Source organism: Eupeodes corollae, chromosome 2 (genome assembly GCF_945859685.1).
Source record: "Eupeodes corollae chromosome 2, idEupCoro1.1, whole genome shotgun sequence".
NCBI lineage: Eukaryota > Metazoa > Arthropoda > Insecta > Diptera > Syrphidae > Eupeodes > Eupeodes corollae.
The window spans coordinates 150,359,201-150,383,118 of NC_079148.1; the positions used below are offsets into that span (position 1 = coordinate 150,359,201).

The following is a 23,918-nucleotide window of genomic DNA, read 5'->3' on the forward strand; positions in this document are numbered from 1 at the left end:
ATAGAGATCTCCGGGTTGAAGGTCAAGTCTTTTGATCGTTCAAATATTGTAAATGGATACATTGATTTTAAGTGATTTTTGAAAAAGCTGTGTTTTTATAGCAAGTGTTTTTTGTGTAAAAGAGTTTTGATATCGAAAAATGTATTATTGAAATATATAGAACAAGAAAAGGAGGACGGATTGAAATGATTTCTAGAAAAAACAATTTTTTTGAAGATCCGAATTTTTTTTAACTTTTGTATTAGCCTCAGATAACTTATTAACTTAGGCTATATAAGATAAGTTTTTCTTATCCTATGAATGTTCTTTAACGATAACGATTTTGTATTTGTATGGAATGCACCGTTTGGTCCTATTTTTAATTAACTGACCAGGAAATATTGACGACATTAAGAAATGTATAAAAGCCCGTACTGCGTTACATTATTTTATAGTAGTTTTGACACTTCTTGGTAATTTCGAGGTCTTTTAATTTGACACTCAATAAGAATTACAAAGTAAATAATTTGTTGGCATTCTTTCTCATTGTTTTCGCTTTAATTCATTACTGAACCAAACCCATGCAATATGCCTTAGATTCAGTTGGGCTAGGGTGTAATTTACACTTTCTGTATAAAACCTTAATTTCGCTTGAAAAAAGAAGTCAATCCCGTCTTCTGTCGTTTATAAAGTAATTTATTTTAATTATTATAAAACTTATCATGAATTTAAAATTTTTAAGAAAGACTATTTTGTAGTCAGAGCTTCGAACTTACAGTGAGTTTTTGTTGCTTTCTATGGTACGAACCTTATTGGCGCTAAAGCAAGCTTCGTTGAGAATAAGAAAAAGCATTTTTGAATCTATCATAATTATTGTGAAAAGTGTGAAAAAAAGATAAAACTACTATAAATAAATTGACAGTCAAATACTACTTCAAAAAGTTTTAAGAAAAGTCTTAACAAATTCTTAAGTCTTAACAAATATTGATAAATCTTATCTTGATATGATCTTTTACAGAAAAATGAAACATCAATATCCATTTAAATTTTTAACTTGATCTGTCCATCCGTATTTCCGTGCTGAAAGATCAGTCACCAATATTAATTAAAAAATGGAATTTCGCTGTTTTCAAATGTTATTCAATTGGCATGGAATCTGAACCTAAAACAAAAATGTTGGACACATTTTTCCACAATTTCGCATAACCCTCCGATTAAAAATAATGTACTTGCAAAGCACACAATGTTTTTTTAACTTTTCTAAAAAATATCTTCAATTAAATGATTTTGGAAAATTTATAATTGTGTTTGTTTTCTTGAAAATTCTATAATTAGTTTGATCTTTTGTTACTTTTGATGATACAATTGAACGATTCACACGAAAAGGAAAGGCTTATTCTTTGAATAAAATAAAATAAAAATAGTGCGTATACGCCTAAGTGTACATTACATTTTTTCATTATCTTTTCGATGAAAAATGGCGTTTCCTGAAAATATTTATGGAATAAAATCGTATTTATTTAATGAAAAATACGAAAGCTCGTTAAGTTGAACTGCTTAAAAAAGATTTTAAGTTTGGAAACCCTCAACTTCGAAGCTCCCATTTAAATGTTTTTATTAGGAAACCAAAATACTTAATTCCATTTGGAAAACAGAATTCTATTGTTTCTGTTATATAATTGAGGAAAATTACAATTGTTTCACTTCAAATTGGCAAAAATAAAAGAAACAAACACGCACACGTCCTAAATTACCTTAAATCGAAACTCTTTCATTAAAAAATAAATCAACTTTAATTTGATTTGAAGTCAAAAAAAATCCCTCAAGTTTCCGGGCAGCACACCTATAATAGCCAACAAAAAACAACAAAAACTAGACTAATTATGTGTAAATCACTGTTTGCAACACACTTTTGAATCACGTTGAAAAAATTTGTTAGCGTACTTACTTAACAAGGTATATACACTTAAAGTAGGAGTTTCCTCCATCAAGACCTACATACAAAGTGATATAAAAGCCAACAAAAACAACATCCATCTGATCCCAAAAACACCAAATGTTATGTTGTATATAGGCTGAACAAGACACTCTACATATATATAAAATAGTTAAATCCTAACATCTAACGCCCTGCCTGCCATATCCATTGTCGACCTAAATTAACATGCGACCTCTATCAAGCCAATCCACCTAACTTTGAATGAAAACAACTGCCTTCTGGCTATTTCGTGAGTGGTGGATATAAAACTATAGTCACAGAAGAAGTGTTGAATTTTCAAAAAGTTAAGAAAAAATACTATTAGAAAGCTGAATTGTACCAATTTTGAAGGAAATCGGACTAAGGGTACAGAAGTCTCCACAAAATGAGGTCCAAGTGTAAATTTCTAAATTTAAAACATCACTAAACTTAAAGCACTTAAAGAGCACAAAAATCCACCGCCGAAAGTTTTTTGGAATTTCGTCAAGATAATGAAGTCTCCAAATTTCTAGAGAATTTAAATGTAATAAAAATTAATTGTCAAGGTCAAATCATCAATGACACAATAAAGAGTTCCTCGAATTAATGAATATCTAAATTGAGCTTAATTTCGCATAATTAGTTTTTGAAATTTTGTTTCTATTAAAAAGTCTCCACAAGTTTAAACTTTTTGACTTAACTTAGGGGAAAAAGGATGGAGAAACCAATCGAAAGATCCTGAAACTAAAAAGCAGTCGAGTAGTACTTAATTCTTTAGTAACTGTTTTTTGAAAATTAGTTTGGTTTAAAAAGTCTCCGAACATTTTAGATTCTCCACTTTATTTTGGGTGTAATTGCTGAAGAAACCAATCTGGAGCTCCTCCAACTGAGGAGCACTTACAAGGCTTTAATAAGAAACACTTACAGAGCTCCCCATTAATTTTGTTTTTATTTTGTAAAGCTTAAAAAGTCCCCAAACATTCAGATTTTCTTATAAATTTGGGGAATCTCTAACCAATAAGTTGTTTTTGATGTTGTTTGGTTAAGAAAGTCTCCAAAAGTTTCAAAACAGGCAAAATTCAAATAGGAATAATTAGTAGTTTTGATTACTGCAAGTTTTGCATAAGAAATGTACTCGTACTTTTTAGAACTTTAAAATTAACTAAAAGCTCTAAGACGAGCTTTTTTGAAGACATTATTGGAAAGTATCTTCATCTCCCAGACTATATCTATCTCAAAGTCTCTATAAATATCTTAACGAGTAGTTAGATTCAGTTGGACATGAAGTTCAGAAATTATATGTTCATCCCACGTTTGACACTCACCTGCGACGACCGATGGACGGACAATCATGCAGTAGCCTCGTCTCGTCCAAAGATACACGTATTTTATTCCTACACTACACTAGACACCCATAAAAATATCAACGTTATGTAGGCTCATTGTATTACTCAAGTCCGTAGTCCGTAGTCCGGACAGGTAGACAAGTCACAGACTTCATTGCCAATTCTAGATTTCTATCAGGGACTTTGAGAGAGAGAGATATGTACGTGGGTCTCCAATATAAGTCAATTCATAGATTTTGCATTTCATCATAGAAACAGTTCCGAGGACGGAGAACTTTGTTTTTGTTTTTGTTGTTACTTCGATTCTAATGAGGTTTAATTTCTTAACTTGAGAATCGAATCGAGATCCAGTGACACCGCAAATCACCTCCGTTTGCGGTTAGTGACGGTGACGCTGAGGATGTCTAACTATATTGATCTGTGACGACGAAGACAACGACTGCAACAATAAATGAGGAGGGCTGTGCACTGTACAATAATGAGGTTGAATAAAATTCAACGATTGTCGTTGCCGATGTTGATGCTGATGCCGACATCTCTGAGTCGATGAGAGACGTCGGTCGGAAAGTTCGAAAAGCGTTTGAATCTAAACTAAACGATATAAAAATAAATAAAACTATGTTTTCAATCTTTGTTGTTCTTGTTCTTATTTTATTTTTATATTTATTTTTGTGTAGACCTTATTGTGGTTTTTTGATAGATTTTGTGGTGAATATGTATCGAGTGCATCACCTTGCACATGTTCAACAGCAGCAGCGGCAGCACCACCATACAATCGATAGTTTAATTAAAAGTTTATTTTTAGTTCAACTATAGATAGTTTTTTTAATTCAATGTACCTGAGTGAAGGGTGATAGATACTTTATCAAACACAAGGTAGATACATTCTCGTATATGTAAAACATAAGTGTGTTGTACTACACTACAGGTTGATCGAGATTAAATTGTTGGGTGTTGGTTTTCTTCTTTTCAAATTGTGTTTTTTTTATTCAATCAATATACATATTGTTTAAAGAATCAAAGAAGGTAGCTAGGTCAATATCGCTCATTGTATAAAAGAAGGTTTATACAAGTATTTTTTTTTATAATTTTTTTTTTCAAATACAAAGGAAGAAAAAGTTAATTTAAACTTTGCTAAATATGCTCTTTTTAGTTGAATAGAAAATATTTTTTAATTTAAATTTAATGAAAAATCAAGGGAAGAAGAGAATAGCACAATGCTGAGATTTCCGCAAAAATAAATTGATGTTCTTTGATATTTTTTTTGTTATAGAATGCTGGGAATTTAGAGGAGTATACAAATATTTAAAACACTTTGTGGAATTTTCGGGGAAATAATTAGGATTTAAGCTTCAAACAACTCAGTAAAATGTTCAATATACTTGGAACTACTTTAGTTTTATTTACGAACTGTTTTTTCCGATTCTATGATACTCAAATGATTGATGATAGTTTCCGAATTTTAGTATTTAAAGAATTCTATCTGACAGAAAACACAATTTTCATAGAGTTTATGAATATTTAACAAAATATCATTGTAAAAATTGATGCTAAACTTTTTGTAATTGCGGATAACAATTTTCTTAAGTGAAAAAGTTTAACTTTGTGATTGACCTATCTTTGGGTTTTTGCTATGATTGTGTAGAAGATTGTTTATGATTCTTAAAGAGTTACTTTATTCTCAAAAATGTAATGCTTTTACTCTCATGATTTGACAATTTCTAATTAATTTATTTTTTCAGTTTTGAAAATATGTACTTTTCTGTACTTTTCAAAAGTTAACATTTTTAAAAGACAAAATTAATATTGATATCGTGAAAGCTATTGCGCTTTCGTCGGGTTGTTAAAGTAAAATATCATTAAGTAGTAAGTCCCTAGAAGATTAATGAATTTAAAATTAATTTAAAAGCTAGTTGGTAGATTGGAAATTCTTTAGCTTATTTTAACTACATAATTATTGAATTAATAACAAAAGTAGTTTTCAAGCTTTTCAAAATCATATACTGAATACATTTTCTAATCAAAAACTACCCATAGGCTTATGAGTAAGATTTTCTAAAAATCATACGTCACTAAAAAGCTTGTAAGTTAAGCTTAACTTATTCTAGAAAGTGACTTAAGCTTTTGCAACTCTGGTTGAAACTTTAAACACGTTTTTCTCAAAACCACATTTTTCAAAAATACTGACATTATACGAGAAATCGACTCATCGACTTTAAATAAACACTGACAATTCAGGAAACTATACAGTAAAAATTATCAACTTGGCATTGAAACTACCACCATTTGTCACCCGAAAAACGATTTTTTTAGAACTACCCTATTTTGTCAATATTTTATGTTTTCAAAAATCGTAGCTAATTTTAAAAACTCTTTGGTTTTTTTTTTTATAATAGGCGCACACTTAAGGCAATATTACTACTTTTATTATTTAAAGACACGGTGTGAGTACTAGGAAAGGGAGAGAGGGGTTGAATGAAGGTGTCGGTGCAAATTGGGTTTGAATTCCTGAATATTGCAATGACTAGGAAAAACAGAGTGTGGTAAAGCATTCCACATTCGCGTAGTACGGCTAAAGAACGAATCTCTGTACTTGACGGTACGACCGAAATTGGGCTCGAGGGTATACTGATCAGCATTCCTAGAAGCAAGTATATTACGGTTGAACTGTTTAAGGGAAGGAATGCAACTGGTTATTTCAATGCTATACGCTCAATACTGTTCAAGAGGCTTAAGTAAGTTGCAGGAGCACCAGCCCAGATATGGGAGTTATACTCAAGCTTTGGACGTATATAAGTCTTGTAAATAACAACCATATCAGAGGGAGAGAAAAACTTCTTGCATCTCCTTAGAAAACCCAAAAATCTTGCGGCATTTTTGGTAACATCGCGTATGTGATCGTTAAACAAAAGGTGGTTGGTGGTTCACATACCGAGAATATCGAGATGTTCAGTCTTTTCGATGCAACTGCCTTCCAGGAATAATGGCAAGGGGGGTATATGTCGCTTTAACGATACAAGACATTGGTTTTTTAAAGCATTAAATTCCACGCGGTTTTTTATTTCCCATTGAACAATTCTGTTTAGATCAGAATTTAATGAACTTATCATATTTTGTCGTTGCAGTTCCACATTCGAAAGTGAGGGATGTGATTTTTGAAAACGAATATGAAAAGCTAAGAGTACTATCGTCAGCGAAACAATGTATTGGATTAGAAGTTGCAGACAGGAGATCATTAATCAAAATGAGAAAAAGTGTTGGAGATAAGACAGAGCCCTGGGCCACACCAGCATTTATTTTGTGGTTTTCGTACTTGAATCTATCCAAAACAACTTGTATTGAACGATCCGAAAGGTAATTACTAATCCAATGAAGCAGGGATTCGTGAAAACCGAAAGCACGCATTTTTGATGAGAGAGCTTGATACCAAACCCTATCAAATTCTTTTGAAATATCAAGTGCAATAATCTTACTTTCTCCAAAATGATGTAAAAATTTGCTCCACTGTTTGTTGAGATGAACCATGAGATCACCAATGGACCTATTGCTACGAAATCCGTATTATCAGTCATTAAGAAGCTTTTGATCTTCGAGATATTTCTTGAGCTAATAATTAATCAGCGTCTCCATGACCTTGGAAAGAAGGGACGTAAGTGCAATCGGTTGGTAATAAGACGGTGAAGAAGATTCGCCTTTTTTTGAAATAGGCTGGACAAATGCGGTTTTCCATCCGCTCGGAACGAGACCTGAGGAGTAGGACAGATGAAAAACCTAACGCAGTGGTTTTGCTAGCGTCGAAGAACACCTCTTCAGAACAATAGCGATGATACCATCCGGACCAGCGGATTTATGAATGTTGAGATTTTTAAGAACTATTGCTACAGTACGAGTGCGAAAAAAGATTGACTAACTCGATCTATTACAGTACGTTTACTGCCTTTGGGACATTGCAGTACTTTTTACCGTAATTTTTGGTCATGTTCTTCTCATTTAAGTCGGAATTTTGTCAGCAATTGTGAATTTTTTTATTTTTGACATCTCTTAAAAAACACAAAACTTCGTTGTTTTTTTAATAATTTTTCAAACAAAAATCCGATTTATTTTTCATGGGTTACACTGATCAGAAGTAAGTTTTTTTTTGAAGAAGGTTAATCGGATAGTTTTTGGAATTTTCTTTAAAAATGGATGAAATCTTTTTGCATATTTTGGTGTATTGAGCATTTATCATCAAGACACCCATGGAATCTTGGCGTTTTCTGGAATTAGAAATATCAAATAGACAAATTCTAGAAAAAAAACAAGTCTTTAAAATATGAAATTTTGAAAAGTCAAAATAAAAACTATCTTTTGTTGTTCATGATTTTGGTTTCCTTTAAAAATTGGCAGCACTAATAAGTGCTAATAATTCAAACTTATTTCATTTTGTGCGTATTTAATGTTTTGCCGAAATAATTATTTTTCTTTAACTTTCTCAATATTTTTACAGCATGAATGTATTTTTTGGGCACAATAAAAGACTCGTGAATACCCTTTTGAATGTTTTAAGTCTAAAAACAGTTCAAGTGTAAAGAAAATATGGAAAACAATGTATTGGACTTTCTATTTCAGGTGCTAAATTTATGTTTTTTTAGTAAGCCCATTATTGATTGCTAAATAACAATTTTGTTTTGTGTATCAAAAAATTAACTCTTTTCAGATTCATCCTATGATTTCTTTCGTAATCGAAAAATTTAACGCGTCTCGAAAAAAAAGCTATTTCCAAATACATTCGTAATGGAAAATCTCATACAATTTTACATTAAGAGCGAATTTTGGGAGACGGTTTTTCGGTATTCGTAAAAGTCTCTGATAACGATGGAATTTATGATTCAAACAGTTTTTAAGTCGAATCTAATATTTTTTCAAATTCTTAGGGCTTTAAAATTTTCAGCCAATTATGCTCTGAGCACTAATTAATTTTTGTATGAACCAAAACTATAACACAGCTTACAATTGTGTCGAATAAAAAAAGACTATCAATGTAGACAAACCCTAATAAGTAGATAATCTCATAAATTACTGAATTATCCAAAAATACAACCTGACTTACCTACTTGAAAAATAAATGAAACATTAATCTTATGAAAAAATTGTTAGTAAAAATATATCAAATAACAATCCACACCATCTGTCAGTTTTGACGGCTTTCTAATTTAAAAGTATATGAACAATCTAAATATAGTTACAGGCTTCATTAAAATTTCTATCCTCATCGCAAATCATCGAACTACATATCTTGACTTACGTAAGTAAAGAAAATAACGATGACGATATAGGACTTCTTTTGAAAAACAGCGCGTAGGTTTTTCTCTACGATTTCTTTAGTACGATAAGCCTTCCTCAATCATAAAAATAAAATTAATCTCAATACCTACGCGCACGATCAATTCAATCACAAAAGACAACAACACACAAAAAAACTTAAAATTAATGGCGATATAAATTATTACGAATGAGTTGTAAGAAGTTGCCGTTGAATTCAAAAAATAACTTAAATTAAAGAAATGTCAATAAGCTCAACCCTTGAATTCTATTTCAGACGGACTACTATCAAGTATGGAGACACTCTTCTCAGCCACACATCAAGAATGTGGAATGTTTCAGCGAACTCTTTTCTTTCTTAACATGTTGGTATTTAAAACGTATGTTTTTACACCCATTCTCAGGGTGTTTATTGCTGGTCTTCAATAATTACCATCGTACTGTGTTAAAGCATCTTAAGTGTTGTAAGAATGCCTTTAGTGGGTGTGAATTATAAACAAACAAACATTAGGCTTATATGTTTCATCTTCTTTTGCAAAACCAATACTTGTCATATAAAGCATAAAATAAAATTCATGAAAAATTGCAAAGCAAGCATACAAGTTAGCTGATGCTTAATCAACACTCCTCAGTCTTCATTGGAGGCTTTGAGACTTTACGAATCGATTCCATATTAAAATATTTTAAAAATAAAATAAAAACACATTGCGATTTTCACAACGACAACACAAAAACGTTGATGGTGGCGGTTGCGCATGCGCATTGTGCAGTGCAGTGCAACCGGAAAAGCGAGATATTTATCGCAGACATTCAGAAGGTTTTTATTTTATTTTTCCCAACAACAATATTTCATATAAATTTTAAACTGAGAAATGTGCGCGACATGACGCGACGTTATTAAAAGTTAAACTTCATATGAAAAATATTCAACGGTCTACAGAGTCGACAAAGCTGACTATACACTGGCATATGTCCCCGCCGCCATGCACACAGAAGGGAAATGACTTTTACTGATGTCGCATTGTCGGCTCGGCAGAGCTCAGGTATGCCGTATATGCGCTTAGCTTGCTCCTTAGAGTTTTTGTTTTTGCTTCAAAATGCGCGTTTTGGTATTTATAAGTGGCAACGCATTTTTATAATATGCGAATCAATGCAGATAAATATCCTAGTTATGTATATCACGTATAAGTATCTTAATTTAAAAAGCGGTGGCCATTGCGTTTGTGAGTCGTCGGTAAGGTAGTAGCCACTAGCGAAAAAATATGAAATTAATTTAGTGGCTTAAACAAAATATATACAGCTACTGTCGTCATCATCATCATTTCAGGTCAAATTTAAACTGGAATCCGTTTATAATATTGAGCGGACTACAAGTAGATTTATCATAATTTATACAATATCGCCATCAGGAGAAAGTTTTTTTTCTTAATCGATTCCATTAAAAGATTGACGATAATTTTGATTGCAATTTTACAGTATTAATCAATATATGGCCGTTGATCCGGTCTTTTCGAGATGATATACATAGTAGCGGTACATATTTGGATTGGATGACATTATTTCAATAAATTTAACAGGGTGTTTTTGACTTCACTTTTGAAGAAAAATTGCAGGAGAAGAGTTGAACATAAATATGTTTTGAAAATCATAGTGACACTGAAATTAAAATATTACGACTACGAACGAAAAACCTCTATTTTTTTTATTTTAAATGGTCTCCTAGGACCTCAAAAATGTTGTCTTAAAATATTAAAACCTTAACAAACTCCGTTTTCAAATTTGAGAATTATTGGTATTGCAAAACTATTCACCATTTTCTACTAATCAAACTTCAAAAGCATTTATTTCAATACTGCATTTTTTCCGTGGGCTGCACTCATAACTCAGACGTTTTTCAATCCATTTACTGGAAATTTTGATATTATCTTGGAAAACATGTTAGCTTCGAAATACTTTGTTTTGGCCACTAGGCCAGAAAAAACATGTCTTAAAGTCTTAGCATCTTCAATGAAAGTAATTATATTTTATTAAAGAAATTAATTGAATTATTATGATAACAAAATTACATGAGCTGGGGGTCCAGCCGTAGACCCTTAACAAAATAAGATGTCATCGCAAAAATGCAGCCAATCTTATTTCATTTTGTAGCTTTTTTAAAAAAAATCGTAAAAGGCATTTGTTTACTTAAAATCCATATTTTTTCCTCCAGTTTCGACCAACCCTTAAAAACGTAATGAGGAGCACTCAATGCAACTTAGTTATTTGGACATTTTGCTATCTTTTTCTAAAATTGTCGGCATCAATAGTTGCATTCTAATCTGTTGAGATCTTTTTTCGTGCAATTAAATTGAAGATACAAAAGGCTTTTCTCTTTTTAAATAAACCCTTTACGCAGTTCACAATTAGTTTTGACATTTCAAACCAACTGCAACAAACTTCACTCTAATTTTATTCACATTTTCTGTTATTCTCAGAAATTTCATTCTTAAAAGAAAAACAAAATTGCAAATAAATTTTTTTTTTACTGGGCTACAAATATTTCAAAATTAGGCTAAAGAATTCTTTCCATCTATGGCAACTTTGTACTTTTTTTTTGTCAGTCAAAATTCACTAATAGATCAGTTTCTGAAATTAAAAACATTTTTAATCAAGGTAATGGCGCTTTTAAAAACTGTCTTTACATCTTTAAGTGTCAGACGAACAAATTTTGTATGCTAAATTGTCAGATTCTAATGTGATTGAGTAATATACGCCCAAAGATCTACTGAAAACTTCCAAATAAATTATTTTTTACGTAGGTCTCTATTATTTTTCAGTGAAGCCTAAAATTCAATTTTTTCCAAAAAGTACTTCAAGTATTTGGAATGAAAATGATTGTGGTAAATAGAAATTTGACGTTTAAAATTGTTAATCAACTATGAACAAACCTGAGGTAAAAAAAAATTATATTCACCATGATTCAGTGATGGATCAAGCTTGTCAGATTGAGCTATTTATAAACAAAGCATCCTTTCTTTCGAAATATCATTGATTCAGTTCAAAGTTATTTACCACAGTTTAAGAATGATTTTCAATAGCGGTTTTACAAAATTTCTTCACATGCTTAAATGTCAGATGCACAATTTTGCACGTAAGCTTAACAGGTTCTGTTGTGAGGGAGTGTTATGGGACCGAAGATCTGTTGAAAGTATTTTATTTTTCAGTAAAGCCTAAAATGCATGAACTTCAAAAACGTACTTCAATTGTTTTTAATGAGAAATATTGTGTCATAAAATACAATATTGACGTTTGAAGTTTTATCGAATTGTGAAAAAAAAACGAGGTAAAAAAAAAAAAGAATTTTTATTGACCACGATTGAGGTATACATCGAGCTTGTCAGATTGAGCTATTTATTGTTAATTTTAACATGACGTCTTTATCGTGATTGAGCTATTGATAGTCCAAATATAATCCTTTTAAAAATACGAATATATCACATAAACAAAACACTCATTTCAAGCACATTTACTCGATTATTTTAAGACTGATTTTGAGCTACTTTTTCAGCTCCTAATTTGTTCTACCCATTACATGATGGTTTGTTAGTTGGACTATCATGCCAGAGGTTTCGGGTTCGATCGCTGCCAGTGCCATTCAAAAGTTTTTTGTACGAGTACTTGCTAGGAGCTGACAAATCCTCCAAAAACAATTCTAGTCATAAAAATGCTTTTTCAAACTAACCGTTTAAATTCGGCTTAAAGCTGTAAGTCCCCTCCATCTCTGGCAACAGTATTCGCGCACAGGAATGGTTAGTTGTAAGTCACTAGGCCCTTGTTCTCAACGGTCTGTTGCGTCACCTAATTTATTTATTTTTTATTCAATTAATTCCAGAACTAAAACACCTGATTTTTTCTCAACACTAATTTTTTCCTTGAAAAGAATTGCAAACTTAGTCAAACCCTAATTATGGGTGATGAATTTTCATTTTGTAATTTGCCAATTTACACACAATTTTCTGTGAGAACAAATTTTGAAAGTGACAATAGGAAAAGACATAATAGCTCAATCACAAATGTCAATTTCTAATTTATTGTGGTGAAAATGGAAATACAAATTCGTGGTAAATGCCAGTGTTTCACCACAGATTAGTTCACAATTACTTGACACACAAAACTTTAATGTCAAAATTTTTTTGAACAATAACCATACAACTAGTTTTTTGGTTGTAAGTTGAACCAATTTTCTAAGGGCAAGTTTACATATTGATGGATCAAATAAATTTAAAAGAAAAAATTGGTGAGTTCATTAATATTTTACCTCTCTGGGCCTTAACTAAATATTTAATAAAATTTGTCATTGAGTCTTTTTGATAGTCTAAAACTTTTGATCAAGAAACCAAAGAATATAAATTTTACACCCTGTATGTGAAAAAGCTCAAAACCTACACTTGACTAAGTTATCTGTCTATTACAACCTTTAGGTAGCTCCTAGTTTATAATCTTGACACGATATATCAAACAAAAAAATGATTTTAAAAAAAAAACTCTCACACAAAAACCAAGCAACGATGATTCATTCATTCATCCACATTATGTACTTCATCTGTCAAAAAGGGGGGGGTCCAAAGAGAAAAGACGGTAGAAGAGAAAAACAAAAGTGAAATTATTTTGATTGAGATATAAAATGAAAATGAAAGTACACATTTTTATAGCTTTATAGCACTCTTTTGCAACACACTCTGCCGCATTGCAAAGGAAAATTGTTTCAACTTCATAATAATAAATGAATTATTATAAAGCATTTCCTACAATGAAGTCATCATATTTGTTTTGGCCTTAGGATGAGTTTGATGACATTAACGTCAAACAGAAAGAAAGAAAAGGAAAAGTAGAGTAAGGGTCAATTTACACTGAAGATTTAAACAAATGTCAAAAAACGTTTATGCTATTAAGTCAACAATTAAAATAATTCAAAGAAATATGTTATCTTCGTAATCATTTTGTCTATTTTATTAATTAAGTAACTTATGCAATAATTTTAACCAAATGGACAGTAATCAAATGTCCCAATTGGTATTATAGTCGTTTCATAACCTTCCTTCAAAAATGGTGTAATAGGCCCTTAATTAAGATAATTTGTTCTGTGTTTTCATCTATCCAACCGTTGTGTCTAATTCTTTGAATATAAATCAAGTGTGAGCAAGGCCTAAGAAATTAGACATCCATGTCAGACAATATGAGTGGGATGTCCAAGCTAATGACGAGAAACACCATCATCATCATCAAATCCAACATGGAGACTAAAATAATTAAAAGAATGACGAATTTCTTTATTTGACCGTCGCGACGTCGTTGTCGCTTCCGTCGCGTCGCCTGTCACAACAATAAACGTCAAATTTCAAGCAAAAGAAAACAACAATCATTATTATATACTTTACAAACAATGTTTATGTGAATCTCCTCCGTAAAATTTGTCGTGGGTAAATTTTTGTATGTTTTCTTAAGCTTAGGCTCGGAGACTAATTAAACGCATGAAGAAAGTGCGTTGTCAGTTAGTTTAGTTTGGTTTGGTCAATTTGATGAAATGTTTGTATGTGGGTGTTCATTATTATTGTATTGTTGTTATAATGAAGCCCGATGAACTAATCACTCAATTGGATTAGAAAAATAAAAATAAATCAAGACAAAAATTTTGTGTGTGGGGGAAGAAAATACTGAAACGTTGTTGGTTGTTAATTTATGTTTCTGTGAAAATAATGTATGACGAACAAATTAAATTTTGTTTGTTTTGTTTTTTTTTGTAAAAGTTTCAATCAAATTCCATTCAATCTTTCTTTATTTTTTTAAAGTTTGATAGTAAAAATAAACTTAAAAATATTTATGAAACATAAAATTTAAACTAGTAGAATAATTTATATCACCTCTTGCAACTGTTTTTTTACCTGAAAGTAGAGAAGAGAGAAAATAGGTTAGTTGTGGTTTTATTTATTTTATAAGTTCTTTATTTAATAATTTTGAGGTTATTTATTTTTGTATTAATCAAGATTTGGTCACGCAAGCAAGCAAAACAAAATGGCAATAAGTTCCTATCAATCACACAAGCAAATATTTTTTGCAATAAAAATGGAAATAATATTTTTTGTGATTTATGACATTCAAACATGTAACAATTACCTTCCTTGAATTCTTAATCAAAAATCATAAATTACTTGCAAGAGGAAATATTTATTTATTGATTAACGAGTGTTTTTATATTTAGATAAAAATGAGGCTGGGATAGGACACAAACTTATTACGCACTTACAAATTTGAAAATGAGTTTTTTTTTTTAAATAAGCCAAATTGTTATTTCAGAAAATATAACAGTGAGCCAACTTTAAAAGATAGACTTATGCTGTAGCGGACTGTTTTTAAAACTATTAAAGGGCAACAATTCCTCTGTACAATATTTTAGAAAAACTTTAGCCGTTACTCCAGCTTTCAAAAGGGAAAAATCCCCGGTGTTGAAACATTCTAAATTGGTGTTCCGTTTGTATTTGTCTTAGCTTGATGGTATATAGACTATATTTTTCTTCAATGAATGACCTTCTTAATACTGAAAGAATTTTTAAATCGGGCCAGTACTTCATGAGAAAATAGCGTGCAAACAAGCAAACAAACAAACAAACTCTTATGATATTATTATTTTATTTATTCCTTGTAAAAAACACTGTGAAGTGATTTTGTTTTAAATTTGACCAAATATTTAAAACAATATTTTGTATATATTAACATTTGTTTTAAATCTCGAGATATTGAGTCAAAAATCAACTTTAACCAATTTTTGCAATTGTTTCTTCAAAAAAAATGTACTGTTTTTAAAACTATTAAAGGGAACAATTTCGCTATAAAATATTTTAGAAAAACTTTAACCGTTACTGCAGCTTTCAAAAGGGACGACAATCCCCGGTTTTGTAAGATTATTTGTCTGTGCTCCGCTCGCACCAGTCTTAGAGTGGTGTAATATCGACTTAAGCCTTTTCCAATGAACGGGCAACCTAACACTGAAAGAGTTTTTCAAATCGGGCCAGTAGTTCCTGAGGTGAGAGCGTTAAAACAAGCAAACAAACAAACAAGCAAACTTATTAATTTATTTTTTTACAAACAAAAATTGTGAATTAATTTTTTTTCAATTTGACCAAATATTTAAAACAATATTTTGTGTGTATAAACATTTATTGAAGCCCATATATTTTATTGTTCTCGAAATATTTGAGTCAAAAATTAACTTTAAATTTTTTTTTGTTGGTTTTTTTTTTCATTAAATCTATCAACTTGATTTTTTTTAAAATAAGACTAAATGTCAAATACAATATTTTGAATATGTACTATAAAATTATTTTGAAGGCAACGTTTTTTCTCATTTTTCAAGATATTAGAGTCAGAAAACAAATTGTTCTAATTTTGGTATTTTGTTGTCAGGTTTTATTTAAAAAAAAAAACTATCTTGTGGATATTTGTAAAAAATTACTAAATGTTTAGAAAATATTTTGTATCAGATAATTTTGAAGTCAATATATTTTTGATTCTCAAGATTTTTGAGTCCAAAATCTTTATTTTTTTTAATAAAAAAAGTATGAAGTGGATTTTTTTTTATGAAAATCGTCAAATGGTAAGAATCAGTACCAAGTTGTTTGGGCCTCTTTTCATACTAAGCCACCAGTAAATCAGGACCAATCTATGAAAGATCGTCAAAAGACTTTTCTTTCTTAAAATAAATATAATTTACTTTAGGAAAAGTTTGTGGTTTAAATACTTTTTCAAAGTTTTTAGACCATCACTTCATAAGACTTGAACATTGACTCCTACATTTAAGACAGTAGCCATTTCGGGGTTGGAAAGACATTGCAGTCCCTGATTGTGTGATATAATGTGTTTTTAAATAAGTTATGTAATAATCTTTACTTAAAGGTCACGATGTCAATCACTATCCAAAATATAAACGTCTTAGTAACTGATAAAATAACATTAGTTTATTGTTAATGGATAAACTAGAGTTCCTTACTACTAAGCAGTACATTCTTTTGTACTTCAAGTTTAGATTAAATTACGGTACGATTAAATTTACACGGAACTAAAAAAAAAAAATAGAAGCCGGTGTGCCACAAGGAAGTGTCCTAGGACCATCCTTGTTTCTTTTATATACAAGGGATATTCCAATGGATATCAGAGCTAGCATGGCGATATTTGCTGGTGATACTGCAATATTGGTACCAGATAGAAAAAAAGCTGCACTAAAATTGCAGATCGAAAAAAATAAATTTTACAAACAAAGATATTAATATTCTTCCAATTTCTATAAACAGAACATTTCTTCAATACTGCTCAAATACCTTGGAATGACTTTGGATGATGAACTTAATTGGAAGTCTACTACCCGTGGCTTGATGATTAGTGCGCTGGTATGTGATGCCAAACTATATAGTTTTTTCCGAGCAATTGACAAATCTTCCAAGCATAATTCTTACCATGAAAAGTGTTTACTCAAATAAAAAGTTCGGTTTCGGCTTAAAACTGTAAACCCCCTCCATCCGTGGCACCATTATTCACAATGGTTGAGAGTTGTAAGTCACTAGGTTCTAGTTTCTGATTGACTGTTGCGTCTCCTAATTTATTTTTATCAACTTCTAACAACTTCGACATTTTTGAAAGTAGTATCTGTACATTTTGATGGAATTATCCCTTAAATAAAATTAATTTGAATCCGATATCCGTACTCGTTTTCAAACGTAAAAAGAAATCCCAAATGTATACACAGACATCTTAAAAAAATGTAGATCTAGCGACTTTGAACCCTCAAGAAATGTCAGAATTTTCAATTCGACAAATTAGCTGAGCTATAGAATGGCTTCCCAGGAAAACTCTTACCCAAATTGGTATTTAGTGTTTCCGGATTTCTGCACGAAAAGTTTGTAGAAAATAAATTTAAAAAATACATTTCTGGGAAATGCGATTGTTAGATAATAAGACTTTTGCTTAGATGAAGCTTATTTTGAGGCTTCTGTGGAAATTCAGCGTAAGTACTTTTATCAAAAACTTAAAAACATCCATAACAAAGAATTCTTAGAACTATTAAACTTTTCTTAACTTTTTGAATAGAAATTATGAAACTCAATTCCCTCAAATTGTAAAAGAATTTTAAATTCACAAGAAAACGAAAAAATTCATAACCTTTAATGAACTTAGAATATTCTTTTTCTTTTTATTTTGTCTCTTATTAAATTGAGCTCAAAAAGAATCTACACATTTTTCTGCACTGCGACTTTTAAAAAAGTTCAACCAAACAAAAATCAAAAAAAGGAAGAAAATAGAACTCCAACTAAAATATCCTTCCGCTTGGCGTGTCCGTTTAGTACATGAGTGAATGACCTCTTGTTATTCCACTTTGAACTTAAGTAAATAAATGTTTTTCAGCTTTGTCTGTGATTACTTTACTATGCATATAAATTTAAGGCTTTACGGCAGGGGAAGCAATTTTAATTTCCTTCAGAGGATTTCCTTTATACTTTCACTGATTATTCATTCATTACTTTCTACATCACTCAACTCGACTCGGCTCGAATGTAGAAAAATAGAGGAACAAACAAATAAAACGAGCAAATGTTCCCACAAGTGATGCTCTAGACACAAATCCATCCAAAAAAACAACAACAACAACAAAAACAACTAACATAGAAAGGCAAGCACCACCAGCACCAGCAAAGACTGAAATAAAAAAATACGTTAAGTTAAGCGCCAAGCTTAAGGTGAACCACCACCACGCTATTAACGTCACGCACATAATGCCTCCTCAGTCCTCACCGGAGCATATAAGGAAATACTCAAAACTCAAACAAATAAGACGACCGACTTGACTATGGAGCTTAGGTGGTGCTATAGCAGTGCTATGGTATGGCATTTGCGAAGGAAGGAAAACGTGTGCAAGAACTCTTGACAGCGTCCACTTGCTGTTGACAAACAACATTCCAGAAACCACCAGAGCATATGCAGATTGAAGTGGGTTATGATGATGATGGGTCATGTAGGACAGAGGATGGTTCATAGGTTAAGTTCATATCCTGTCCAGGATGTGTGCGCTCATATATAAAAAGCAAAACGCTTTACAGTTCTATATACTCTTATGTACATTGGAATTGCTCTTTCCTTGGAGGGTTTTTACATTCAGACTGAGGCTTATAGGTAAGGCCCCATGAAGGTGCAAGCCTTTCAATTTGACTTACCACTCATTTCCTATAAAGCAATTACACTGACTTTATTGCAGTTTAATGAAAGTTCACCTCTTTGCAACTACGAAGCCTTCGACGATGACGACGACGACGACGTTGACTAGGAACGGATTCTTCACATTGTGTTGATGCTGGAAAATAGTTATATCTACCAATATGCATCTCTCTAGAAGAAGAGACATAGTGGCGACTTGTTTGCTGATTTGTTTCCTGGTATAAGTCTGCATCAGAAAGAGGGCAAACTTTTTCCTCGCTCTGTTACATTCTTACTTTATTACCTTCTACACACATATATGGCTTAGGAGTAGGTATATTTTCTATATTAGATAATCTTGGAATATTCTTGGGGTTTTTGATATAAGTTTGTTATAAATGAAGACTTATTAGGAAGCCACTAGCTACAACTGAAGAAGTTTGTTGGAGCATATAGTTTTAAATGAACACTAATCCATGTAATTGGTTCTTCTTCATTTTCTTATGGTGGAGAAGAAAAATTGAATTGTCGAAGGAAATCTTTGCAGGCAGACATCAATTAAATGTATTTTCTTAAAGCATAGAAACACGGAAGAATATTGCATCAGAAAAATATGCCCATATTAATTTAATATTAGGAAAAGTTGGTTCTTGAAAGGTAGCAGTACTTTTTTAAGACACACAGTTGTACTATTGGAAGGATTGTCACTTATCTCGGACGTGACTGCCTATGGAAATGAACATTTTCAAGGTGTATACTGCAATGGAACTGTAGATCTCTGGCATGACCATCTGTTTTCAAAATAAACACATGATCTGTATAAGTCAGCTACGACAACAATATTAAGATCAAGATAAACATCAGTTAGTACAAAAGTGATTTTTTAAAAATGGTACACTGTGGCGTATACGTATTTTTATTTAAAAACTTATTTTTTGAACATATATGCAGACGCGGATTTTAAATGTTTGCATCTATTATAGACAAACTAAATTTTGTAGAAGTATGCGTATGCGTATGCGTACTTTTTATATACAAAATTGTTATTTTAAAAATGCCACAATGTGGTGTGTGTGTGTATTTTGTGTACTCATTAAAAGAAACAAAGCTTAGAAAAAAAGGATATTTTTTTATTTCAAAACTTCAGATTTTAAAAATGGTTCACTGTGGCGTATGCTTACTCATTTGCGTTTAATATAAAAGTGTACGTTTGTTAAAAGGTGCTAAGCGGTGTACAAAGTAAAAAAAATAGATTTAAGAGATGTAGACTGAAATTGAAAGGCCCTAGGTACAATAATCATCAGATGCTTCTAAATATTTAAAAATTATTTCGTATTTTCGTATATTGGTTAACAAAACTGTGACGTTTTTGTATGTTTTATAGAAAAAACTTTAAACAGATATATTTGTTTTGTTTTATTTTGTTTAAATATCTTATAAAGTAAGCTTGTTTTACAAAAAAAGGTTATCCAAGATAATAAAACAAAACAATTACTTTAATTATTAAAACTGTCATAAGATTCAAAAATTCAATGATAATTAAAAATATTCATATTGAAAAATGAGATCTAAGCAATCTTTTTATGCTTGTACCGTTCAGATTTTGTTTTAGACTACTAGGTTAAGTGTTCCAAAGCTTAACCGAATTCAAAAGAGGAAGGAGGGATAATTAGCTGATGAGACCTGTTTGAGGTCGCCTTTCTTACTCTCTCAAAACAATATTGTGGTTGGTGTGCGATAAGTATGTCGGAAAGCAAAATCAAGCAACGAAGTTCTATATATTTTTCCAAAGGCATGTCTGGTAAGAGCGATGCAAAATCAGATACCATATCTACGTTATTCAAAAACATAACGAACGATTGAGTTGAAAGCTACATTAAGCTTTCACCTGCTCGTTAAACTGCAGTTACAATAGATTTCACAATCATAAACCAGGATAGGAATTACCAAGGTTTTAGCGAGAAGCAAACGCGTTTTTAATGTAAGAAGTACTCCGTAAACCTTACCAACGAATCCATTTATATGATCTTTCCAAGTCAAAAGATGATTAAAGGTCACACCAAGATTCTTTGCTGTAACCAAATATTCGGTCGGAGCATTGCTCAGAATAATCGGTGGAAAATAAGAAAGATCAAGAGATTTTCTATTAATTTTTTAGGTTCAACATAAGTCCGTTGGACAAAGACCAATTTGCCACTCTCATCAGTTCTTCATCGACGCAGAAAGCTCCATGTTCGATAAGGCCAAGTGGACAGCTGAAGTTAAGCTGAATGTCATCAGCATACAAGTGAGAGCTGCAATTACTAATGAAGATGAAAGTTCTTTACATAAGCAGAAAACAAGAGAGGACCCAGTATGGAACCTTGTGGTACACCAGTGGCATTCGGCAAAAAAATTTGACGCAGAAAGCTCCATGTTCGATAAGGCCAAGGTTACAGCTAAAGTTAAGCTGAATGTCATCAGCATACAAGTGAGAGCTGCAATTACTAATGAAGATGAAAGTTCTTTACATAAGCAGAAAACAAGAGAGGACCCAGTATGGAACCTTGTGGTACACCAGTGGCATTCGGCAAAAAATTTTAAAAGGGTGTCACCAACTTGCACTGCTTACTTCCTATCAGTTAGATTAGAAAAAATTAATTTAGTTGCACTAGATGAAAAGTTAAAATTTTGCATGAGCTTTCTACATAGATTGATTTGATTAACAGAATCCAAAGGCTTCGAAAAATTCAACAAAACTAGAAACGTAACCTCGTCTTTATCAAATGCTTTTTTAATCATCAATAAACATCAATAACGTTTAAAAGTGCGGTAACACAGCCATGTTTCTTCCGAAATCAAGATTGGTAAGGGCTGAGCAGTTAGTTAGTAGATAGAAAGACGTTAATTTGCAATACCGAAAGTTATTTCTTTAAAAATGGTACACTGTGGAGTGTGGGTATTCATATTTTTTAAGTGATATTTTGGATACGGTGGTCTTTGGCGTATATATATATTCTATTACTTTATAATATTTCATGGGAAGTTAAGTTTTGTAAAAGTAAAAATAGTGTACTGGGGCGTATGCTTGATTTTATTTCACTTCCATTTATTTAAAAAAAGGCAAAGTTTTGGAAAAAAATATATGCTTGCTTATTTTTAATTTGTTATATTTGAAAAAAAGTTAACGTATTTTTTATTTCAAAAAATGATATGTTTTATTCGTTTTTCTTATTTACAATAAAAAAGCAAAGTTGTAAATATTTACAAACCAGCGTATTATAAAAATTGTGCGCAGTATGCGTATTTATATTTTTGTTTACCTCAAATAAGAAAAGCGAAGTTTTAAAGCAAGGTTTACTACGGCGTATACGTTTCTTTTTTATTTTAAAAATGGTACTCTGTGGCATAGGTAGTACCCCTGGCATTATGGTTAGTGCGTTGGAATGTCATGCGAGAGGTGTTCTTAACGCTCAATTTTCATTTATTTTTAAGTTAAGACCTCAATCGGAGCTCTCAAGATGAGCTTAACCCTAGAAAGATAACCATATTTCATAGGCCATAAGAGATACACATGATTTGTACGTCCAATAGACGTAGGTTATCTTTCTAGGGTTAAAACAAGTTAACACAACACATCGACAACCTCCGAATAAGATTTTGTATTTCGAAACCTCCCTTGTGACACTCTAAACATTATGTAAAAAGTTTCATGAAATCTAGTGTCTGCTTTATAAGTTATGGATGGTCAAAATCCTATAAAATTTTCTAGGCGGTCATCTTTGTTCCTTAACCTAAAATGATACAAATTTTTAAAATAAAGTTGCTTCAGAGAGAGATAAACTAATTTTCTTGACCTTTGACAATGTAAGACACAGAGAAGAGATTTTATGAGATTTTCTACCCAGTTTTAAGAATTCCAAAGTTTTCACATGATATCTTTTATTTCGAGGCAAACACCAAAAAGAATTTTAAAAAAGAAAATACAAGCTTAGAATTCCCTAAAAATTCACAAGGAAATTTTGAAGATATTAAAAATACATACAACGGCATTTAGATAAATTGTGTTTCAGAAATAGATCAAAGCGTTGAGGTTTTTTTTCTTCCATCTTTGAATAAAAATCAACCTTTTCCACTTTGCTTAGCTATATTGTTCTACTAGAATTATATAAGCTATATTAAATTCATGAAAAGAAGGCGGATACTACACCCTCTTAGTGTATTGTTACATATGTTCGATTTTTTTCTTTGTACAGTCATCGTTTTTCTTTCAGCCAAACAAAGTCTATTTTATTATTAACGTTATTTTTTAACAAAACTGAGATCCGTTTTCACAAAATGTCAACGCCACTATGGCTTTGAGACAAAATATATTAACTTCCTATTTAAAACGGATAATTTTAAGTAAATTCCCTACAAATTAACAAATTTCCCATTTCAGTTGGCATATTTAAGTTCATGCCTAAAAGGAAACTAATGCCGCCGAAGACTCCACTTTAAATTTTCATGTTAAAGGAACTGCTTCCCCTATTGGCCTTAAATCACACAAAACATTCAAGGTTCCTTCAGAGTTATCACTTGGTTTTGCAGACTCTACAAAATAGATGTTTAGATATGGAAAAACCTCTCTATTCAAAATAGAGTCTGGTTGCGTATAGCAGAACAAACTTTATGATGCGTGTACTTGGCATGTCTGTGAATAACAAATATTCAACAGCCAATCCATTACGCATCCCAAAAATGATTTATTTTTCGATTAATTCCTCATGAGCATGCAACACGACAACGAGAACGTGGAGCGACCCACCGACGACGTCCAGGAGGACATCGACGACGGAATGAAGTACGAGTACACCATCATAATGAAGTTGATGATGATGATGGCGTTGACAGAGAAAACATGAAAATCCCAGCCAATGTCAAAATCAGAATCTCAGAATGCAGACAAATAGACAGGCATATTAATGTCCGCAAGTTGTCTCACAGAACGGAGATTATAAAGCCTGGTTGCATTGTTTTTTTCTTTTAAAGCTTGACCAGTCCAGTCAACGTTACATCGAGCACGTTGATTACACCTATGAGTTCTAAACGACCATGACTCCTTGTCCTGTTTTCTGTTTGTTTTATTTGAAGCCTGA

At 31.5% G+C, this 23,918-nt stretch overlaps 1 protein-coding gene across 9 annotated transcripts in view; it reads right to left on the reverse strand.

Moving 5' to 3' along the window:
* LOC129947223 (supervillin) overlaps positions 1 to 23,918 on the reverse strand; it is a 513,320-nt gene that overhangs the window by 318,925 nt on the left and 170,477 nt on the right. For 8 of the 9 annotated variants that reach the window (XM_056057695.1, XM_056057694.1, XM_056057692.1 and 5 more), the window contains one exon: positions 14,484 to 14,504. The exons of the other annotated variant lie outside the window; for it this stretch is intronic. In XM_056057695.1, the coding sequence (XP_055913670.1) occupies positions 14,484 to 14,504 (21 nt within the window). The remainder of the gene's footprint in view (positions 1 to 14,483; positions 14,505 to 23,918) is intronic. 9 annotated transcript variants of the gene reach the window in all.